The following is a 16,950-nucleotide window of genomic DNA, read 5'->3' as shown; positions in this document are numbered from 1 at the left end:
TTACTTTAGGAGACCTTATATAGGTATATTAATATATTCTTAATGCATTTTTTATATAGTGTTTAAGAGCATCTCTAATGGTAGTATTCTTTGAAGATGTTTTATATCTCCACATCATCCAAAATATAATATTATATTTTATTTTTCTTCCACATCATTTTTGGCACATTTACTTTTAAAAACACTCTAATAGTATAATGCATTTTAAAAATGCTATAATTATGATATCACATATTATTATATATATAAGTTTTTTTCTTTATTAAACTATTATATATATATATATATTGCACTTTTAATATTTTATTGTATAAAAAAGACATAGCACCAATGTCATTGTGTGGCATCAATGCAAATTTTAAGAATAGCATTCATTTATCTCCAGTGGTATAACATCTTTATATTTTGCGCTTTCCACCTCATCAAGCATTCTCCAAAATATATATTTTTTTTTTTTGGTATTTTGTGTTTTTTGAAAATGCAGATTTAGTATTTTATATTTTTTATGATGTTTATTTAATACTTTATAATTTCACGTCCAAAAATACTTTATAATTTACCTTTTCATTTTTTTTGTTAGGTGTATAGTACACTCTTTAATAAAATGTACTGTTGTAGTTTAATATTTAGAAGAATATTCTAATAATGTGCTAAAAATTAAGTTAAATTTGGTATAAATTAAATATGACATGCACTTTGTTCAAAAAAAAAAAACAAAATGGCATGTGCTAGCGCAGCAAAATAATTAAATATATATATAATTGATTAATTATTAATGATTTTTTTTTAATTAAATGATAATATTTTATCAAGTATTAGAACACAATGTGTGTGAAATGAAATATAACATTTTGTCTTCTTTTTTTTTTTTTTTGTTTGTTAAACTTAGTACTATATTTAGATATTATATTGGAGACAGTTGGCATTTTAGTCTTTCATATACTAAGTTTTTTTTATTATTATTATTATTTTGCAGCTTGAGAGGGTCGTTCTACTCATCAACTACTAATAATCCTAAGGAAATTTCTCAGAAGCTTCATCTTCCAAGTCAATTTGATGAAAAATATGCACAAAAAGGTGAACCTAAATTTAAGCTAACCATTTCTATAATTAATTCAAAATTTTCATAAATTCTGGTATCAAACTTTAAATAGGACAAACAAATATATAATTCTATACGCAGAATAAATTAAAGATAGGATTCAAAATTTAATGGGGTGTTAAATGTAATGTAAGAGTTTTATTTAATGGACATTAATTTAGAGGTATTGAGATTAATGTAAGAGTATGAAATTATCTCACAAATAAATTTAAATATGGGACCACACAATATTTTTTTTTTTTAAGAAAATAATCAAAAACTTTATTAAATTTTAAACTCTGCTACCAAGCAAGGCAACAAATCAGTTAGACATCCCCCGTACTGAAAGTACGATCAGGATAAAAACTAAAAGCTCTTGCAAATGAATGAGCTACTGAGTTTGCTGAACGTTTTACAAAATAAATTAAAACATTACCCAATTCCATAAGTAAAGCTTTACAACCAAAGCTAGAAATCATGGTCAAGGGTCTTCGGATTGCTTGTATGACCAACAAGCAGTCAGATTCTAGTGTTACCTGCTAGTACCAGCCATTGGCTTTGATCCAACTTGCCTCACGAACCCCAATCGCCTCCGCTAACTCAGGTCTAACCACCCCCAAATAAGAGCGTGCAACACCCTCAATTAGATAATCGAATTCATTCCTAGCAACAACACCAAAGCCATAGCCTTGTGACCCTTCAAAAACTACAACATCAACATTAACCTTGACACCATTTGAAACAGGGGAGCTCCACCGCTCGGCTCCATAACCAGCAGCCAGCTGAGATGACTCAAAAGGAGTTTGAGTGGTCTTCCATTGGCCAAGGTAAGTAATAGCAAAAGCAATAGTCGAATAAACATTAGGCAGCTTGTTATTCCACACCTTATCGTTCTGAGCTTTCCAAATGGCCCAACAAAGAACAGCAACCAAGCATTGGGTTTCATTAGAAGCAGAATCGAAAGTGGTAGCACACCAGTCTAAGAAATCCATACCAGTCGCGATAGTTGTGTTCACACCAGCCTTTGCCCAGCAAGTCGCTGCCACAGAACATGTGACAAGAGCATGGAGAATGGTTTCATCATGTGATTCACAAATCGGGCATAGACTACTAACATCTACTCTCTTGGTTATTAGCATGACCATTGTAGGGAGATAGTAAGAGGGACCACACAAATATAAATTATACCAAATTTAAATTTAATTTACATTTCTCATTGAAAGCCCATATCAAATACCCCTATATGAGAGAAACAGAGTGATTGAATGGAGAAGATAAAGTTTTATTGATCCAATTGAATTGTTGAAAGTTACATGAGCCTTATGTATAGGCAATTGGATATAGTCAGTTTAGGGAGAGAAGCTAACAAACTAACATAACAAAATCCTAATTGTATAACCAAAGAAACTAATTCTAATAGCTTTCCTCAAGATGGAGTATAAATATTGAGTACACCCATCTTGAATACAATATTAGAAAAATGAGTAGGTAGAAGGGCTTTGGTAAATATATCAGCCAGATTCTGCTGTGAGGAGACGTGCATCAATTGTAGCAAGCCTTGTTGGATCTTCTCTCTTATGAAATGGCAATCAATTTCTACATGTTTGGTACGCTCATGATAAACATGGTTTTTACTAATGTGGATGGCAGTAATATTGTCACAATACATCTTTGCAGGAGTGATCGGAGATACACCAAAGTCTTTAAGGAGAGCAAGGATTCAAGTAAGTTCAAATGTTGCATTTTCCATGGCTCGGTATTCAGCTTTAGCAGAGGATCGAGAGACAACTTGTTTTTTAGCAAGGATAGAAAGTTGTCAAGGAAGATACAGTAACTTGAAACGGATCTCCTTGTATCTTGGCAGTTGCCCCAGTCTGCATCATGCATCAGTAAAAAACGAAAACTGAACATTGGCTGAAGACAAGCTAGTTTCAGCAAAGGCAGTGATGCTAGGGATAGTTTTTTAAGGGAAAAAATGCCTTGACCTGGAGTCTTTTTAAGATATTGTAGGACTCTATGAGTGGCATGCATATGGGGAACCCGTGGACAAGATAAGAATTGACTAAGGTGGTTAACTGCGTATGAAATATCAAGCCTCGTGATTGTGAGGTATATCAATTTTCCAATGAGGCTGCGGTAGGAAGTCGGGTTAGTGAGTATTTCTCACATCTATTATCACATACTCATCACTTGTTTATTTCTCTTATTTCCTTTGACTCTTCTAACCTCTCAAACACTCTATGGGTAGTGCTCTTGTAACATTTAACTTTATATAACATTGCTTAATTATCAAAAAAAAAAAAAATTATGTAAAATTATTATTATAAAATAATGATGAAAGATAAAAAAAAAATAAGAGTAATTTGCAGTATAAGTATTTAAGTTTAACTCTCAGTTGTAGATAAATATTTAAGTTTATTTCTTTACGGTAATAATATTTAAGTTATATTTTTGTAACTTCTGTAGGTACATGATTGCTAAGTGTTAAGTAAATTACTATATAACAATCATTAATTGGTCCATGTCATTAAATTTTTATTCTTTTAAAAAAATTAATTTAAATATATCAATATAAAAATGACGCGTGCATAATGATTTGATATGTAACGGTCAACTACTTACAGAGTTCTAGAAATATAACTTAGGTAATACTACCCACCAAAAATTAAATCTAGATATTTATTTATAAATGAGAGTTAAATTTAAGTATTTATGCCGCAAATTACTCCAAAAATAATAATAAAACTTTAAGGTTAGTTTATAATATGCTTCAATCTATTTTAGTGTCTAGAAGAATTTTTTCATCTTATTTTTTTTATAATTGTGTATGTTGTAGCTATTCATGACTATATGTAATTTTTTAAAAAAATCCTAAATAGTTTAAAATATTAAAAAATAATATCCAAACAATTATTTACTATAAGTATAAAAAAATAATTACATGTGCAATAAAATATGTAATTATAAACTTTCAAATTTTTAGACGATTATAAATAAAACATGCATAATTATTAAAAAAAAAAAAAAATCCTTTAATTACCGAAACAAATAAATGATATGCCAAACTTTTTTTTAGTATCTCAAATTTCGAAACATTTGTTTTGTAATAACCATGAAATTTAATTTCTTTTCTTATTAATAGACGTCTATTCATTCAAGAAAAAATGAAATGGAAAGTGAAAGTTTTATTATAAAAAATGGAAAGTGAAGGAGAAGGACTTATACACGTGAAGGTTTAGTTTAGCACGTGTGTTCGGTGTAAATCGTAATACAGTCCAACAAACTCATCAATCGGTCCAAAAAGTCTACTTCCAACCCCAATGGCCAATCGAATCGTACGCTCACCGCCTATTAAGCCAAAAAATGGAACATTATCAAAGCTAAATTGTGTTGTGTTTGAAACTACAAATATCATTTCAAAATATATATAATATATAAAAAAAAAACTACATATATAAAGGCAACTTAAAATTTTTAACGCTATATTAATTTAACACTATATTAATATAGCACGTTGTAAGTTGTTGGTGAATTAATAATTTTTTATATTATTTATTAAATTAAAATATGTAAAATTCAATATTAAATTTCATCAATATTAATATATCATCTTTTGTGATACTTGGCATTTTAAAGTATCCCTTGGCATTTTTTATTATGAGTTAAATAACCAAAACTATATTCATAATTTATTCTAATAAGTATGTTGTTTACCCGAAAATTGACTATGGTGACGTGGACATCAATATTTAACACGTGACAAGAAAAAAAAAATCTCGGATTTGAGTAGTTTCGTATCATAGCAATCGAATTAGGAGGGGTCTATAACCCTGCGCCCAGATTGCCTTCGAGAACTCCGGAATGGGTGTTTGGATCCCGTCAAGTTGTTTTCAATTCACCATATTTCAGTATTCTAAATCAAGAAAATAAAAAGAATTCAAGTCCAATGTCTGGAAACTGAAAAGAGACAAAACAACACCCCGAAAGTCAACTCGGGTGCCGAGAGTTTTCACCAAGCGCCCAGATTGACATCCCAACAAGGGTTTTAGTGTTTGCGTCCGTCTTAGTGCAAATGGCTCAAACTTTGTACTTTGGCATAAATAAGACATGTCACGAACATATTTGAGGCGACAAAATTAGAGTCGAAACACTTTTAATTTTGAGCACCCGAGACACTAGGTGCTCAGGGCACCCAGCGCCCAGGTTGACATACTATCAACATTGGGCATTTCCAACCACAATATTGAAGAAGTATCCTGAGCATTTTATTCGTCTCTATTCAAAACAAAAAATCAAGTACTTTTGGGAAAGAAACAGATCGCCATGGAAGGCAAAGCAAGGACCTAGTGTCCAGGTTGACCTATGCGTTGGGCCCAACGCCTAAATTGACACTTTGTCAATTTGGGTCATTTCCAACAACAATTCAAAAGAAGTCTTCCGAGAATATTCTCCTTTGTCATCAACTAGGATTTTGGTATTTTCGGGAAACAAGCAGAGTCATGTAGGAGATAGAGCTGGGACCCAATGCCCAAGTTGACCTAGGCATTGGGTCCAGCGTCTAGGTTTACATATTGTCAATTTGGGCCATTTTCAATAAACTTTTCTAAGAAGTCTACTGGGTATATTCTCTGTTTTTGTGAATAATTGAGATACAAGATTTTCCAAAAATCAAACAGAACCATTTGGTGGTAAAAAGTTAGACCCAACGTCCAGTTTGACACTGGAGTTGGGCCCAGCACCCAGGTTGACATTTTGTCAACCTAGGATATTTTCAGTCATTTTTCATGAAATGTGTTATAGGCATCCTTTTTGTCTTCAAGAATAATGAAGATACAAGTGATCTTGGGGAGCAAACGAGATTTTTGGGGGTCGAAACAGGGACCCAGCGCCTAGGTTGACATGGGCATTGACCCAACGCCCAGATTGACATGCAACTTGGTTCACATGTTTTCGCTCCTCAAACGCAAATTTTGCTCCGAGTATCCTTCTTATTTTGGTAAAAAAAAAATGGGGTAGGAGACCTCGTTCACAATCTTGAATGCCCTAGAAGTATCAAAACGAGCCCCGGGAAGCACCCAATGCCCAGGTTGACGCGTGACCTGGTGTGTTGGGTTTTGCTTATCAGAATTTGATTTTGTTTCGACCATTTGACTATTTTTTTAGTAAACGAGAGCTACGACTTGTGACAGGTCAAATTTACACTTTAATATTTTACATTTTCAACAAGGTGGAATATCAATAAAATCAGGAAGTTTCGAGTCTACCCTATTTCACCAAAAAGCGACATCTTCGCGAATTGGAGAATAACTTTACCAGGACAAAGAATCTAACTAAGTGAAGTCAAGATATCACTTAGGCATCAAAAATTACAAGTTTGAGACCTTTTTTCACTTACCCAACGTTCAGGTTGACGCCAGGATGTCAACCTGGGCATTAAGTGCTGAACAACCTTTAGAAAAATGACCATAACTCCCTCAATATTGATCTAATTGATGTAATCGAACTTGTCTTTCGAAGCTATTTTAAAGATCTATCAAGTCATGTCTCACATCCATATCGCAATTCTGAAGATTTTAAGTCTAAAATTCGTGCTTAAGATAGTTACAATTTTTTCCATAAATTACCGGAGAATGATCTGACGGACGAGATTCAATCTCTGAAAATTGATAATTTTCACCATTAGATCATCATCCATGGCAAAGATCTGCCCAAAGTGATTTTTTCATATTTTTTGTAATAGTTTATTAATATTTTAATAAGACCTCACTCCCTATAAAAGGAGAGCCCTCTAGTTTATTTTTCACATTTTTCTAAGTCCCCATAAGGTTAGATCATGTCTCTCTACTTTCTCTCTCTAGAAATTGAAGGTCTTGCCTCAGCCAATTTCTTGTAATTCTCATAAGAAATAAAAATTTGAAGTAGACTTAGCTTCATTAGCGTCAAATTTCTACGTCAACAAGTATTAGTGCAATAAAATATCAGATCTTATATATTTTAATTTAATAATTATTATAAAATATTAAAAATTACTTTTATAAATATACGTGAGATCTTACAAATTTATATCTATTTTTTTTTTTAATTTTAAAAATCCAAATATACTAGAGTCTAAGGTGCACAATTTCTATAATTTTTTATGATAATATTTTGTTTTTTTTTTTAAAAAAAAAAAATTGTGTGTGTTTTGTACTACATTATTTCATAATAGAATTGTGATAAGTAGATACATACTACTTTTATACAATTAAATGTATAAAAAAAATGTAATTTTAAAGATATTCTAATTTTTTTAAAGTACATACACCTTTTAAAAGGGGTGTCCTAGTAAATCTTCTAATTATTTTGGTATCTAGAAAAAATTTTACTTTAATTTTTTTAATTGCGTATATTATAGTTATTTAAGATATTTTGTAAATTTCAAAAAATTCTAAATAATTTATAGTTACTTACCATTCGTATAAGAAAAAAATAGTTGTGGGTTTAATAAAATATTTAAACTATATTTTCGATATTGTAAACTATTTGGAATTTTATAAAAATTTACAAGTAGTCCTAAATTACTATAACGTAGACGACCATGAAAAAAATTAGACTAAAGAAATATCCTGAATGCCGAAATAGATAAAAGATCTACTAAAATATCTCTTTTGGAGTGTACTATAAACTTACCCATAAACAATAAATGAAATATTTACTTTTAAAGAAGCACCTTAAGGTGTCTAAAGCACAGCAATCGTTCATTCCAATATGGGATAAGTTTCACATATTTTAAGGGCACCCATAGTACCAAACACTTTTCTGAAGTGTAATATTACTATTAGTATAATTTAATTCGCATTCTATTTATTTTACTTTAGAGCATTGCTATTAGGCGCCAATGGTGCCTAATACCTTTTCGACATGCTACGTTGCGATTGGCTAGCGATACTCCCTAAAAATTATTATATTAAACTATGTGGGACCCGATACATAGTTAGACCAATAGCGATACTGACACATAGGAGGGTGCTAGACACCACCTGGTGCCTTTTAGCATTTCTCTTTACTTTAATAAAAATTATAAAAAACCGCTAACCAATTAAAGACCAATGGTCACTTTTAACCTTTTTCCTGTTAAAAGCTAAAAAAAAGGGAGAAATGTTAAAGGTCACCAGTGGTGCCTAGTATTCTCTTATGTGTTAATATCAATATTGGTCCAACTAAGTATCGGTTCTATATAATTTAATATAATAACTTTTAGCGAGTATAGCTAACCAATCGCAACGCGACATGTCAAGAAAGTGCTAGGTACTACCGGTGTATAATAGCAATGCTAAAAAAAAACATATTAGTGGTAGGCGGCAGGTGGAGAGAGGGTGGTCTAAAATACACCATGCGCGTACGTAAGTGGAGAGAGATTAGCTTAGCTTAGCTTAGGTGTTGTTTTGGATCTGGCGCCATTGAAAAGCCGAAATGATTACCCTTTCCCCTGGCCTTGCTAGTACTATATATACCAATACCAGTAGTACCACCACATCTCTTCCTTTTAATTACCATTTTGCCCCTATTAAGTTTCCCACGTCCAAAATATCTCTCCCAAAATCATCATCATCTTCTTCCTCTAATACTCTCATCTCAGGTTAATTTGTCTCTCCAATTAATTCCTCCAACCGTCTTTTCACATTTTCCTTCCTTTCTTTCTGTGGATCTTATTATCTTGTTTTGTGTTCCTGTGAAGATCAATGAGTCAAATCTCTACTTATTTTTTTTTTTATGAAATATTGAACTGCAACGGTTTTTCTGTTCTTTCTTTTAATGCAGTTTTTTTTTTTTTTGAACATGATAATAATTATTGAACAGATTTTCTTAACAATATGCTTTGGTATATTCTTAAAAGAGAATATTTTTGGTTTGATGCGACTTTTCTTAACACGAGATTTACTTGGCTATAATAATATCTGTGTGTGTGTCTATATTTGTTAATAATGTATATTTGGGTTATGGTTTATGATAATTGCAGAGCCAGATATGGATGCCACCACAGTTGGTCAAAGTCTTTACCCTTTGCATCGTTCCAAAACTATTCATCTGGTATGTGGGTACTTTTTAAGGGATCTATATATACTTATATAATTGTGGTTATAGTGATTTGGGTCTTATATGTTGTGGATTTTATGAGGGAAAGAATAGGGAGGAAAATATCTCTTTCTTTTAACTTTAGAAGGTTTTTTTTTAAAAATCTTTTCTTGAATATATTTTTAGTGTTTTAACTTCTAAATCTTAATCTAAGAAAATATTCTTAAGCAAGAGAAAATTGAAATTATTTTTGTAATTTCTTCATATGGTCTTAACTGGGCAATGTATTTAGGTAAGACATGCTCAAGGAGTTCACAATGTTGCAGGCGATAAAGATCACAGCAACTATATGTCTTATGACTATTTTGATGCGCAACTTACCCCTCTTGGCTGGAATCAGGTAAAAATATTAGTCACTCTGCATTAAAACTAATAAATTATTCATCATTGTTCACTGACAGAGTTTCCTAATTTCCGGGAAATGTGTAACATTTGAGGGAAAAATTTACGAATTTTGTTGAAAAATTCAGGGGAGACTTTGTTGAAATTACAAGATTGGGAAGTGAAATAATTTTTCTCATTAAACTGCTAATGTTACTGATTGGTTTTGTGGTATGATATTAACAGGTTGATAATCTTAACAAACATGTTCAAGCATGTGGACTTCACAAGAAAGTTGAACTAGTAATCGTCTCTCCTTTGTTAAGGTATGCTTAATACTTATGTTCAAGTGCTCTTAATTTCCTAATCCTATTCTCATTCCCATTTCTATGTTTTTATTCCTCCCAACCAAACGCCACCTTAAAGTTTTCACGATTGTTTAATTTTAGAATATGTATTTCATTATTTTTGAAAAAATAACTTGAGAAAGCACCACCAAAAATATAAGAGCTCTATGAAGCTAAGAGAATATATATTCATTATTATACACATAGCTTTGAAATATATATGTAATTTGTATTTGTTTTTAAAATCATTATTTTTGACATATACTAATGTATCTTCTCAATTTCTATTTATATCAAACTTAAAATTGAACAAAAAAATTTTAAATTCAACCGTTCGAAAATATAATTTTACGGCCTAAAAATTTAGAAAGCACTTTGCATATCTAAATTCCAAAAGAAAAAACTCTGATTAGCCATTCATTTTAATGCAAATAGTGTAATAGTGATTATAGTCCACTTGTAATCCATATTCATCATTTAAAAAAGGTGTAATAGTGATTACACTGTGAAAGTCTTACAATATTTTGAAAATAAAACGGCAAAATTGTAATGGTAATTCCATTATGATTACGATTACACCAAACCAACCATAACAAATCACACAAAATATACACCAACAATTTAATTAATTAAGAATGATTCATTTAATAGTTTAAAAAAATATACAAATGAAACGAAAATTAAAATCACACAAGTACAACCGTATTACATGCCAATTACATTAACATTCAAATGAATTTGTTAAGTCCATTTAATAAATAAACAAATAAATTTGTAAAGAGCATTGAGAGTTAATCTTGAACTAATAACATTCTCCATTTGTGGGCATTGACATTTTTGTCTATTAATCCTATACTATTTTCTTCATCATTTTATTGAAAAAGAAGTAGAGTACTCTAAAAAAGAAATTACAATATAAATTTCCATTATTCGATAAGATCGATCACCTAATTAAAAGTGGTGCTATTAGCTATAGAATTTTTTATGAAAATAAAAGAAAGGGGGTTTAAATTAAATAACCAAAAACCCCTCTTATCCATAATCAATTTGAGGTATAAAAAGAAAAGTATGAGAGCCACTACTCTACAATTGTGCAACATGGTTAGTGATCTCTTCAGGGCAAGATTGAGCTTGAAGAAGCTCTAAACGGGTGAAAGGATGAGCAAATTGTAATATGTAATCTTCATCTGTGGCCACACAATCATAATCAGTAATCAAAAGAAATCCAATTTCGCTTCTAAATCACTTTAAAGGTTTTTCAACATGTCCTGTTGTATGATTCTAGAGGTTAAAACAACTTACTTTCTTTAACTGTTCCATAGAGCCAGCACAGCACCTCGTCGGCAAATGCTAGGCATACTCCTCCCTGCAAACCAGTTTATCAGAACTCACTCGCCATTACAATACAAGTCATGAACTTCAAAAAAAATTTTACCATCAACAGAATAGTCTGATTCTACAATTTGAGAAAATATCAAGATTACAAAGAGAGATTGTCACAATCATCTGTAATTGCTATCACATCTGGGATAGGGTGTGCTGATAATCCTAAATCTAACTTTGAAGAAAAGCATATAAATTTGGCAGCCAGAAAATTACCTGCCAGTAGTTCTTCATTTTCACTCGCTGTGTTATGTCTTTGGTTCTAAGTCTCTCTGTGCGGACAAGTTTGCCTCTGTCGTCTCTGTACAGTAAGAAAGACATGTCAAATTAACAATTAAAATTAAGGAACAAATTCACAAAAACCCAGGCCACTTCAGTAAGGATATGCTTTTCAGTGTGGTAGAACATGGCCGGGTAAGCCATAACATTGGCCAATGCACTCATTTAATAGCCAACTTCAAAAATCAATATTAAGATTACATATATTTTCCCCATCTCCATTGTAAACTATTTAACTACGTAACTGTTTGTTCTTATCTTTTCCCTCAACTTTGTTACAGTCCATCATATTGTATTGCAAGTTGCAATTAGCTTTTTTATAAAAAAAAAAGGTATTGCAATTAGCTTAGTAACAAACAAAAGAGAAATGAATGTAACATATACAATGCACTCTATACAAACTGTACAGAATTTAGCCTCTCCATCAAGAAATTGAAACATACCTAAATCCAATGACAATATAAGGGACTCCAGCTAAAAATGATTGAATCTGTTAACAAAAATACAAAATATTAAGTTATTGCATGGTGGAATGTCTGAAAAGTTGTCCACAAAGCGCAAGGATTCATAGCACCAAAAAAGAGAACATACCCAGACTTTCAAAAGTTTTTCTCTCTCATATCTTTCCTCAGTTTGATAATCCAACTGCAAAGAAAGTAAGTGAGCGATTGCGACATGGTCAAGAGATTGGAGACGTAAATGAGAGAGCAAAATGTGGAACGAATAAGTTAAACAAAATAGAAATGTATCACAACCTCACGATTTGTCTTTAGCTCCACATAAAACCTTCTTCCATCATCAGTTGAATCACAGCAATCCATTTCAGCACCCATCAAAATTCGATGAGCCCCTAACTTTGTTTTAATCACAGAACAATATTCGACATTGGCATCGACATGATGAATTCCTTCTCCATCGGTTCGTCTTGGATCTTCAGTGGCAAGGCTCTCAAAACAATATCCCCAATAACATCTGCAGCGAGAAGACAAAATTACAAAGTTCATCACTTATCTCTAACTAGATACCTGTAGAAATCTTAAAAGTTCCTAAAACGTTTGCTTAATAAAAGCTGCATCTTTAACATCTAGTACTTAGTGATTTTAAGATATAGCAATCAAAATTCCTTCAGCTATTACTTTTCTTTTCCTTTCAATCTTTTAACGGGAACATAACTGATTATAAGATACAATATTTAATGGGAACTAAATACTGAACTATTTAGTTTAAAGGTTTATTAAGTAACAAAAGCATAAGATATAGCAACCATTCTTGAGAAGATATTAATGTTTAGTACCTTCGACGTTCAAAATCACTTTGTGGCCTTTCTGGAAGTTTATGAACATCAAGATATACAACTCCATTCCTTTTGTGCACTCCCATTTCCCAAGGCTCATGCCGAATATAGGCAGTAGCCATTATCTACAGAAAAGGGAGAAGTTGATGCTCAGTACGAGCTGTTAACTATATCTGTAAAGATAAATGGACAGTCTAGTTTTAGGTTTGGCAGAGAGGAAAGAAAATAGGACGTAAAAACTTGAGAAGAAAGAAAAAAGTGTTGGATGGAAAGGAAATCATTTTTCTTTGTAGTTTATAGTTTATACTAGTTCTGTAAAATCGAATGAGAACATGTTTCCTTTCCTATGTTTTGGTGGTGGAAAGAATGCACTGATATTATAAGTTTACTATTTATCCTTATATTAGTAATTTTGAACTATTTATATGTTATTTATTACTACAGCTAGTTTTGTAAATTCAAAAAGTGAGAGTTTCTCCTTATCTTCTATCCATTTTCAAGTGAAGTAAATTTTGCTTGGATCCACCAAAAAAGTTCCACTCCCTTTTCCTTTCTTTTTCATTTTCTTCCTTACCAAACGATCTTTCCTTTTTTCTCCACTTCTCTCTCATTTTCCATTCTTCCCATTCTCCTCTACAAAACAGTGTTAAGGTTTTACAATAGTCACTCAAGGAATTGTTCTGAGTATCATCTTATTAGTGTCTCATTTTCAGAGATTTTTATAAAGAGAAAATCTGCTATATCTGCTTTATTTGTATTTATTTTTTACTCCTATAGTCACTAACTTGGCAAAACACGAACATGAAAAAATGGCTAACCATTTTAACAAATAACTCAAGTAATATCGCTAACCATAAACTAATCAAAGATCCATTATTGAACTAGATTTAGAGTTAAAAGTAAATTAAAAGAAAAAGAAATAAAACTTGCAGTTTAAGTTACATTAATAGCAGAACAGAGAAATTTTAGCAGTAATATATTCATGATTTATCCACAATATGCTAAAAAATTACACTGACAAAGGAACCAGCAGTTACCTTATTAAGGTTGTTACGGTATGTCTGCAGACAAACAACACAGACAGAAATTTGAAGTCACTACTAAGCAATAAAATGTATTTAAGTACTAAAGGAAGGTAGAAATAAAAGTTTATTGGTTTCCCACCACAAAATGAATGTTTTGGAGTGGTATACTTTTGTCTCGTATGCAGCCAAGAAGGTCACCAAAGCCTTGAGATCCCAAATCTGTTAAAAAAACAGACCTGTGACTATCAATGCCTCATGGGTATAACTCCAAAGAAATGCATACATATTGATAAAGAGTAAGTATTCTTCTCAGTATTTTTTTTAACTGTTACACATGGGATTCGAACCCCAGCCCTCAACACACACATCTTGCCACTTGAGCTAGACTAAAGTGGTCAGCAATCTAATTGGTCATTGTAATACTCTCAGTCTTTTACCTTTTTTCTCAATAAAAGTATCAAAACCATCATTAAGATCAGCTCCAATGTCTTCGGAAATAAGCCGCTTGAAAAGCCTCTGAAATGAAGAAACCAACAACCATGGAGAAGGGATCAAATCGACACAGAATTTCAGGCCCACAGTAAATGTAAATTAAATAAATATTCTTTTTCTATCTGTTCCTCATTAAGAACCAAAGAAAGAATAAGCCTACCAAGCTGCGATCATCAAAGAAAACCTCTCCACCTTCAACGCGACTATAGTTGGCAAGTTCACATGGCTATTGGACAAAATTAGCATTATCAGCAAAGGATTCAGGTAAATAACGAGGGAACAATCCTAAGTTCACAAGGCAAATGTTGAATTTACAAAAATCGTGTCCAAACAGAAAATACAAATGTGGGTGACTATGGTGGTTTGACAACGCAACTTTCATAGAAAGAAGGTCCTGACCAAACCATGTAAATACAACATAGAACTACCCACACAGAATACTAATATACTTTGCATCAGTCATCGATGGCCATTGAATTATAGACAATAGAATGTAAACATCAGCTATAACATCGAATTGTTTAGGCAAAACTATATGGAGACTAAATGAGTAAATACTTAGTCATATATTTCTCCATAACTAGAAAAGCAAGTTATATCAAACTGTATTAACTAAACCAAAGAAAATAAAAAAATTGATCAAAGCAAAATAAAATACGGCAACATTTGCCTTACTTCTTGAAAAGTGATACATTTTCTTGATAGTGTTTCTTCACTTTTTGAAAGCTTCAGATCCGAAACAAAGCGTTCATCGTTACGACCATTGGAGAATTTGGGACCGTAACCAAAGTTCTGTCTATGAGGATAAGGCCCAGGTCGGGGCAGTATGCCAGCTCCTCTATCATTATGATGTCCAGCTTGCCATCGACCGCGACCGAAACCCCCTCTACCACCCTGGTGGTGGTGGTGGTTGTTGTTGCTGTTGTTGTTATTGTTTGTGTTTGTATTACGTATCAAAGGCGGCAGTACTGCAAGTATGCAGAAAATGCATTTGTCAATGTATTGCAAGTACCCAGAAACAAAATAAAATCAGCTCAAATGGGAATTTGCAAGCAATTTCAGAGCAGAATCCATCAATATACAAACATAACATTTCAATCACTAAGGTCATCTCAACAGGAATAGCCCAGTAGTTCATCTTCCTTAATTCAGTTAATAAGAATACATACATATATATATCCATATATATACCTTCAATTCTATAAAACCCAAGCAAGCAAACCACAACTATCATCATATATTAACAGATACATTAGCTCAAAAAGTAAATCCGGCCAAAAACAGAAAGATGCTAAGTAAAACAAAACGTCAAATCCCACCAAGTAATTCATCGATACAGACATAAGATTTTTCAAAAGCACAAACTAAAACCTATTAAATAAAACCCAATATCGAAAAAAAATAAAAAAAATAATAATTAAACTTGCGCATCCGTACCAGGAATTGAGAAAGCACTAATGGCAGGGGTTTTGATATACTCTTCATTATCAGACCCAAACAGATCCTTATCTTCATCCCCAAAGTATGCCCTACTACTACGGTTATCAGCCTCTTCGCCATTCTCCTCTTCACCGTCACCTCCTCCGCCACTGCTGGCGCTTCCGCTAGCGGCGCTACTGCTCTCACCTCCGTCGGTAGCGTTAGAAGACGAAGAAGCCGCTGAAGATGAAGAGGAAGAGGAGGATGACGATGACGGTGAAGAAGGTGAAGAGGATCGGTTCCCCTGGTGTTGGGTATCTTTGTCAGGGTCTTCTTCTTCTTCTTCTACGTCTTCTCCGAAGATTTCTAACTCTTGTTCTGAGAAATCCATTAGAGGAGGAGTAATCTGTAATCCTCCCCTGAGTTTTGGTTCGAGTTCTTGGGTTTGTGATGATTAGCAGTGAATGAGGCTACAAAGTTTAACACAGAATATTTATGTTCCTTCCATTTCCATGTGTTTCTCAAGCTTTTGAAACCAAGAGCAGCATATCTGAGAGTATCTTTATTCTTTAATCATCAGGCCCAACAGAGTTTCTTATTCGGCCCAACTCGCTTCTTTCTAATGGGCTTTATGTATGACCCAATGGTTATCGACTGGAGGGGAATGACGAATTTTCAAAATTGAGGAAATTATACTCTATACCTTTTTTATATTGTTCTCTTTTATTTTTACCCTCTTTTTTAAAGTCTATTATTTTTACCTTTTTTTTAAAACATTATACCAATTTTGCCCTTATCACTTCAAGATACTCTCCATGTGACTCTCTTATGTCAGAATATTTTGGGTACAATACATATATAAAGAGGTATGTTTCAAATAAATATAAAATTAGAGGTAAATTTGATTAATTGATTAATAAAAGGGGTATTTTTCAAATTACCCCAATTTTCATTTGGGATTATTTCACATACACAAAAATAGCAAAAAAAATACAAAAATACGGTTGTACGGGATTTTAAATATTTTTTTACTATTTTTATGATTTTATTTACTGAAATACGGTCTTTTTTATGTTGTACTCTTATTAATTTGTTGCTATTTTTTGTTATTTGTAAGTAATTTTTTATTGTTGTTTTGATATTGTTTGGATATTATTTTCCTGCTATTTTTATGTAGTTTTCTTGTTGCTTTCG

The 16,950-nt window shown here is 32.2% G+C and overlaps 3 protein-coding genes across 3 annotated transcripts; 1 reads left to right on the top strand and 2 right to left on the bottom strand.

Moving 5' to 3' along the window:
- Nucleotides 1-1,620: 1,620 nt before the first annotated feature.
- LOC133038484 (uncharacterized) lies at nt 1,621-2,226 on the bottom strand. The gene has a single exon (XM_061116651.1). It carries the CDS (start codon nt 2,224-2,226, stop codon nt 1,621-1,623), a length of 606 nt encoding a protein of 201 aa, XP_060972634.1.
- Nucleotides 2,227-8,408: 6,182 nt separating this feature from the next.
- Nucleotides 8,409-9,883, top strand: LOC133038011 (phosphoglycerate mutase-like protein). Its single transcript, XM_061115929.1, has 4 exons — nt 8,409-8,699; nt 9,081-9,151; nt 9,429-9,536; nt 9,764-9,883. The coding sequence occupies exons 1-4, from the start codon at nt 8,534-8,536 to the stop codon at nt 9,851-9,853; spliced, it is 435 nt and encodes a 144-aa protein (XP_060971912.1). The 5' UTR covers nt 8,409-8,533; the 3' UTR covers nt 9,854-9,883.
- A 590-nt stretch (nt 9,884-10,473) lies between these two features.
- Nucleotides 10,474-16,294, bottom strand: LOC115716887 (NAD-capped RNA hydrolase DXO1-like). The gene is made up of 13 exons (XM_061115928.1): nt 15,775-16,294; nt 15,013-15,305; nt 14,498-14,563; nt 14,283-14,361; nt 13,985-14,064; nt 13,858-13,881; nt 12,821-12,945; nt 12,282-12,498; nt 12,118-12,171; nt 11,970-12,016; nt 11,464-11,548; nt 11,167-11,230; nt 10,474-11,051 (listed from the first exon to the last, which is right to left on the bottom strand). The coding sequence occupies exons 1-13, from the start codon at nt 16,145-16,147 to the stop codon at nt 10,948-10,950; spliced, it is 1,611 nt and encodes a 536-aa protein (XP_060971911.1). The 5' UTR covers nt 16,148-16,294; the 3' UTR covers nt 10,474-10,947.
- Between the last annotated feature and the right edge of the window lie 656 nt (nt 16,295-16,950).

Source organism: Cannabis sativa, chromosome 5 (assembly GCF_029168945.1).
Source record: "Cannabis sativa cultivar Pink pepper isolate KNU-18-1 chromosome 5, ASM2916894v1, whole genome shotgun sequence".
Lineage (NCBI taxonomy): Eukaryota > Viridiplantae > Streptophyta > Magnoliopsida > Rosales > Cannabaceae > Cannabis > Cannabis sativa.
The sequence above is the reverse complement of the archived record's forward strand: the minus strand, read 5'-3'. Positions and strand labels throughout refer to the sequence as shown.

Coding starts and splice junctions, on each gene's coding strand:
- LOC133038484 (XM_061116651.1), bottom strand. CDS start 2,226: ATGGTCATGCTAATAACCAAGAGAGTAGATGTTAGTAGTCTATGCCCG.
- LOC133038011 (XM_061115929.1), top strand. CDS start 8,534: ATGATTACCCTTTCCCCTGGCCTTGCTAGTACTATATATACCAATACC. Junction 9,152..9,428: donor GTTCCAAAACTATTCATCTG/GTATGTGGGTAC, acceptor CAATGTATTTAG/GTAAGACATGCTCAAGGAGT. Junction 9,537..9,763: donor CCCCTCTTGGCTGGAATCAG/GTAAAAATATTA, acceptor TGATATTAACAG/GTTGATAATCTTAACAAACA.
- LOC115716887 (XM_061115928.1), bottom strand. CDS start 16,147: ATGGATTTCTCAGAACAAGAGTTAGAAATCTTCGGAGAAGACGTAGAA. Junction 12,172..12,281: donor AGCTAAAGACAAATCGTGAG/GTTGTGATACAT, acceptor CTTTCTTTGCAG/TTGGATTATCAAACTGAGGA. Junction 11,549..11,969: donor TATATTGTCATTGGATTTAG/GTATGTTTCAAT, acceptor CTTACTGTACAG/AGACGACAGAGGCAAACTTG.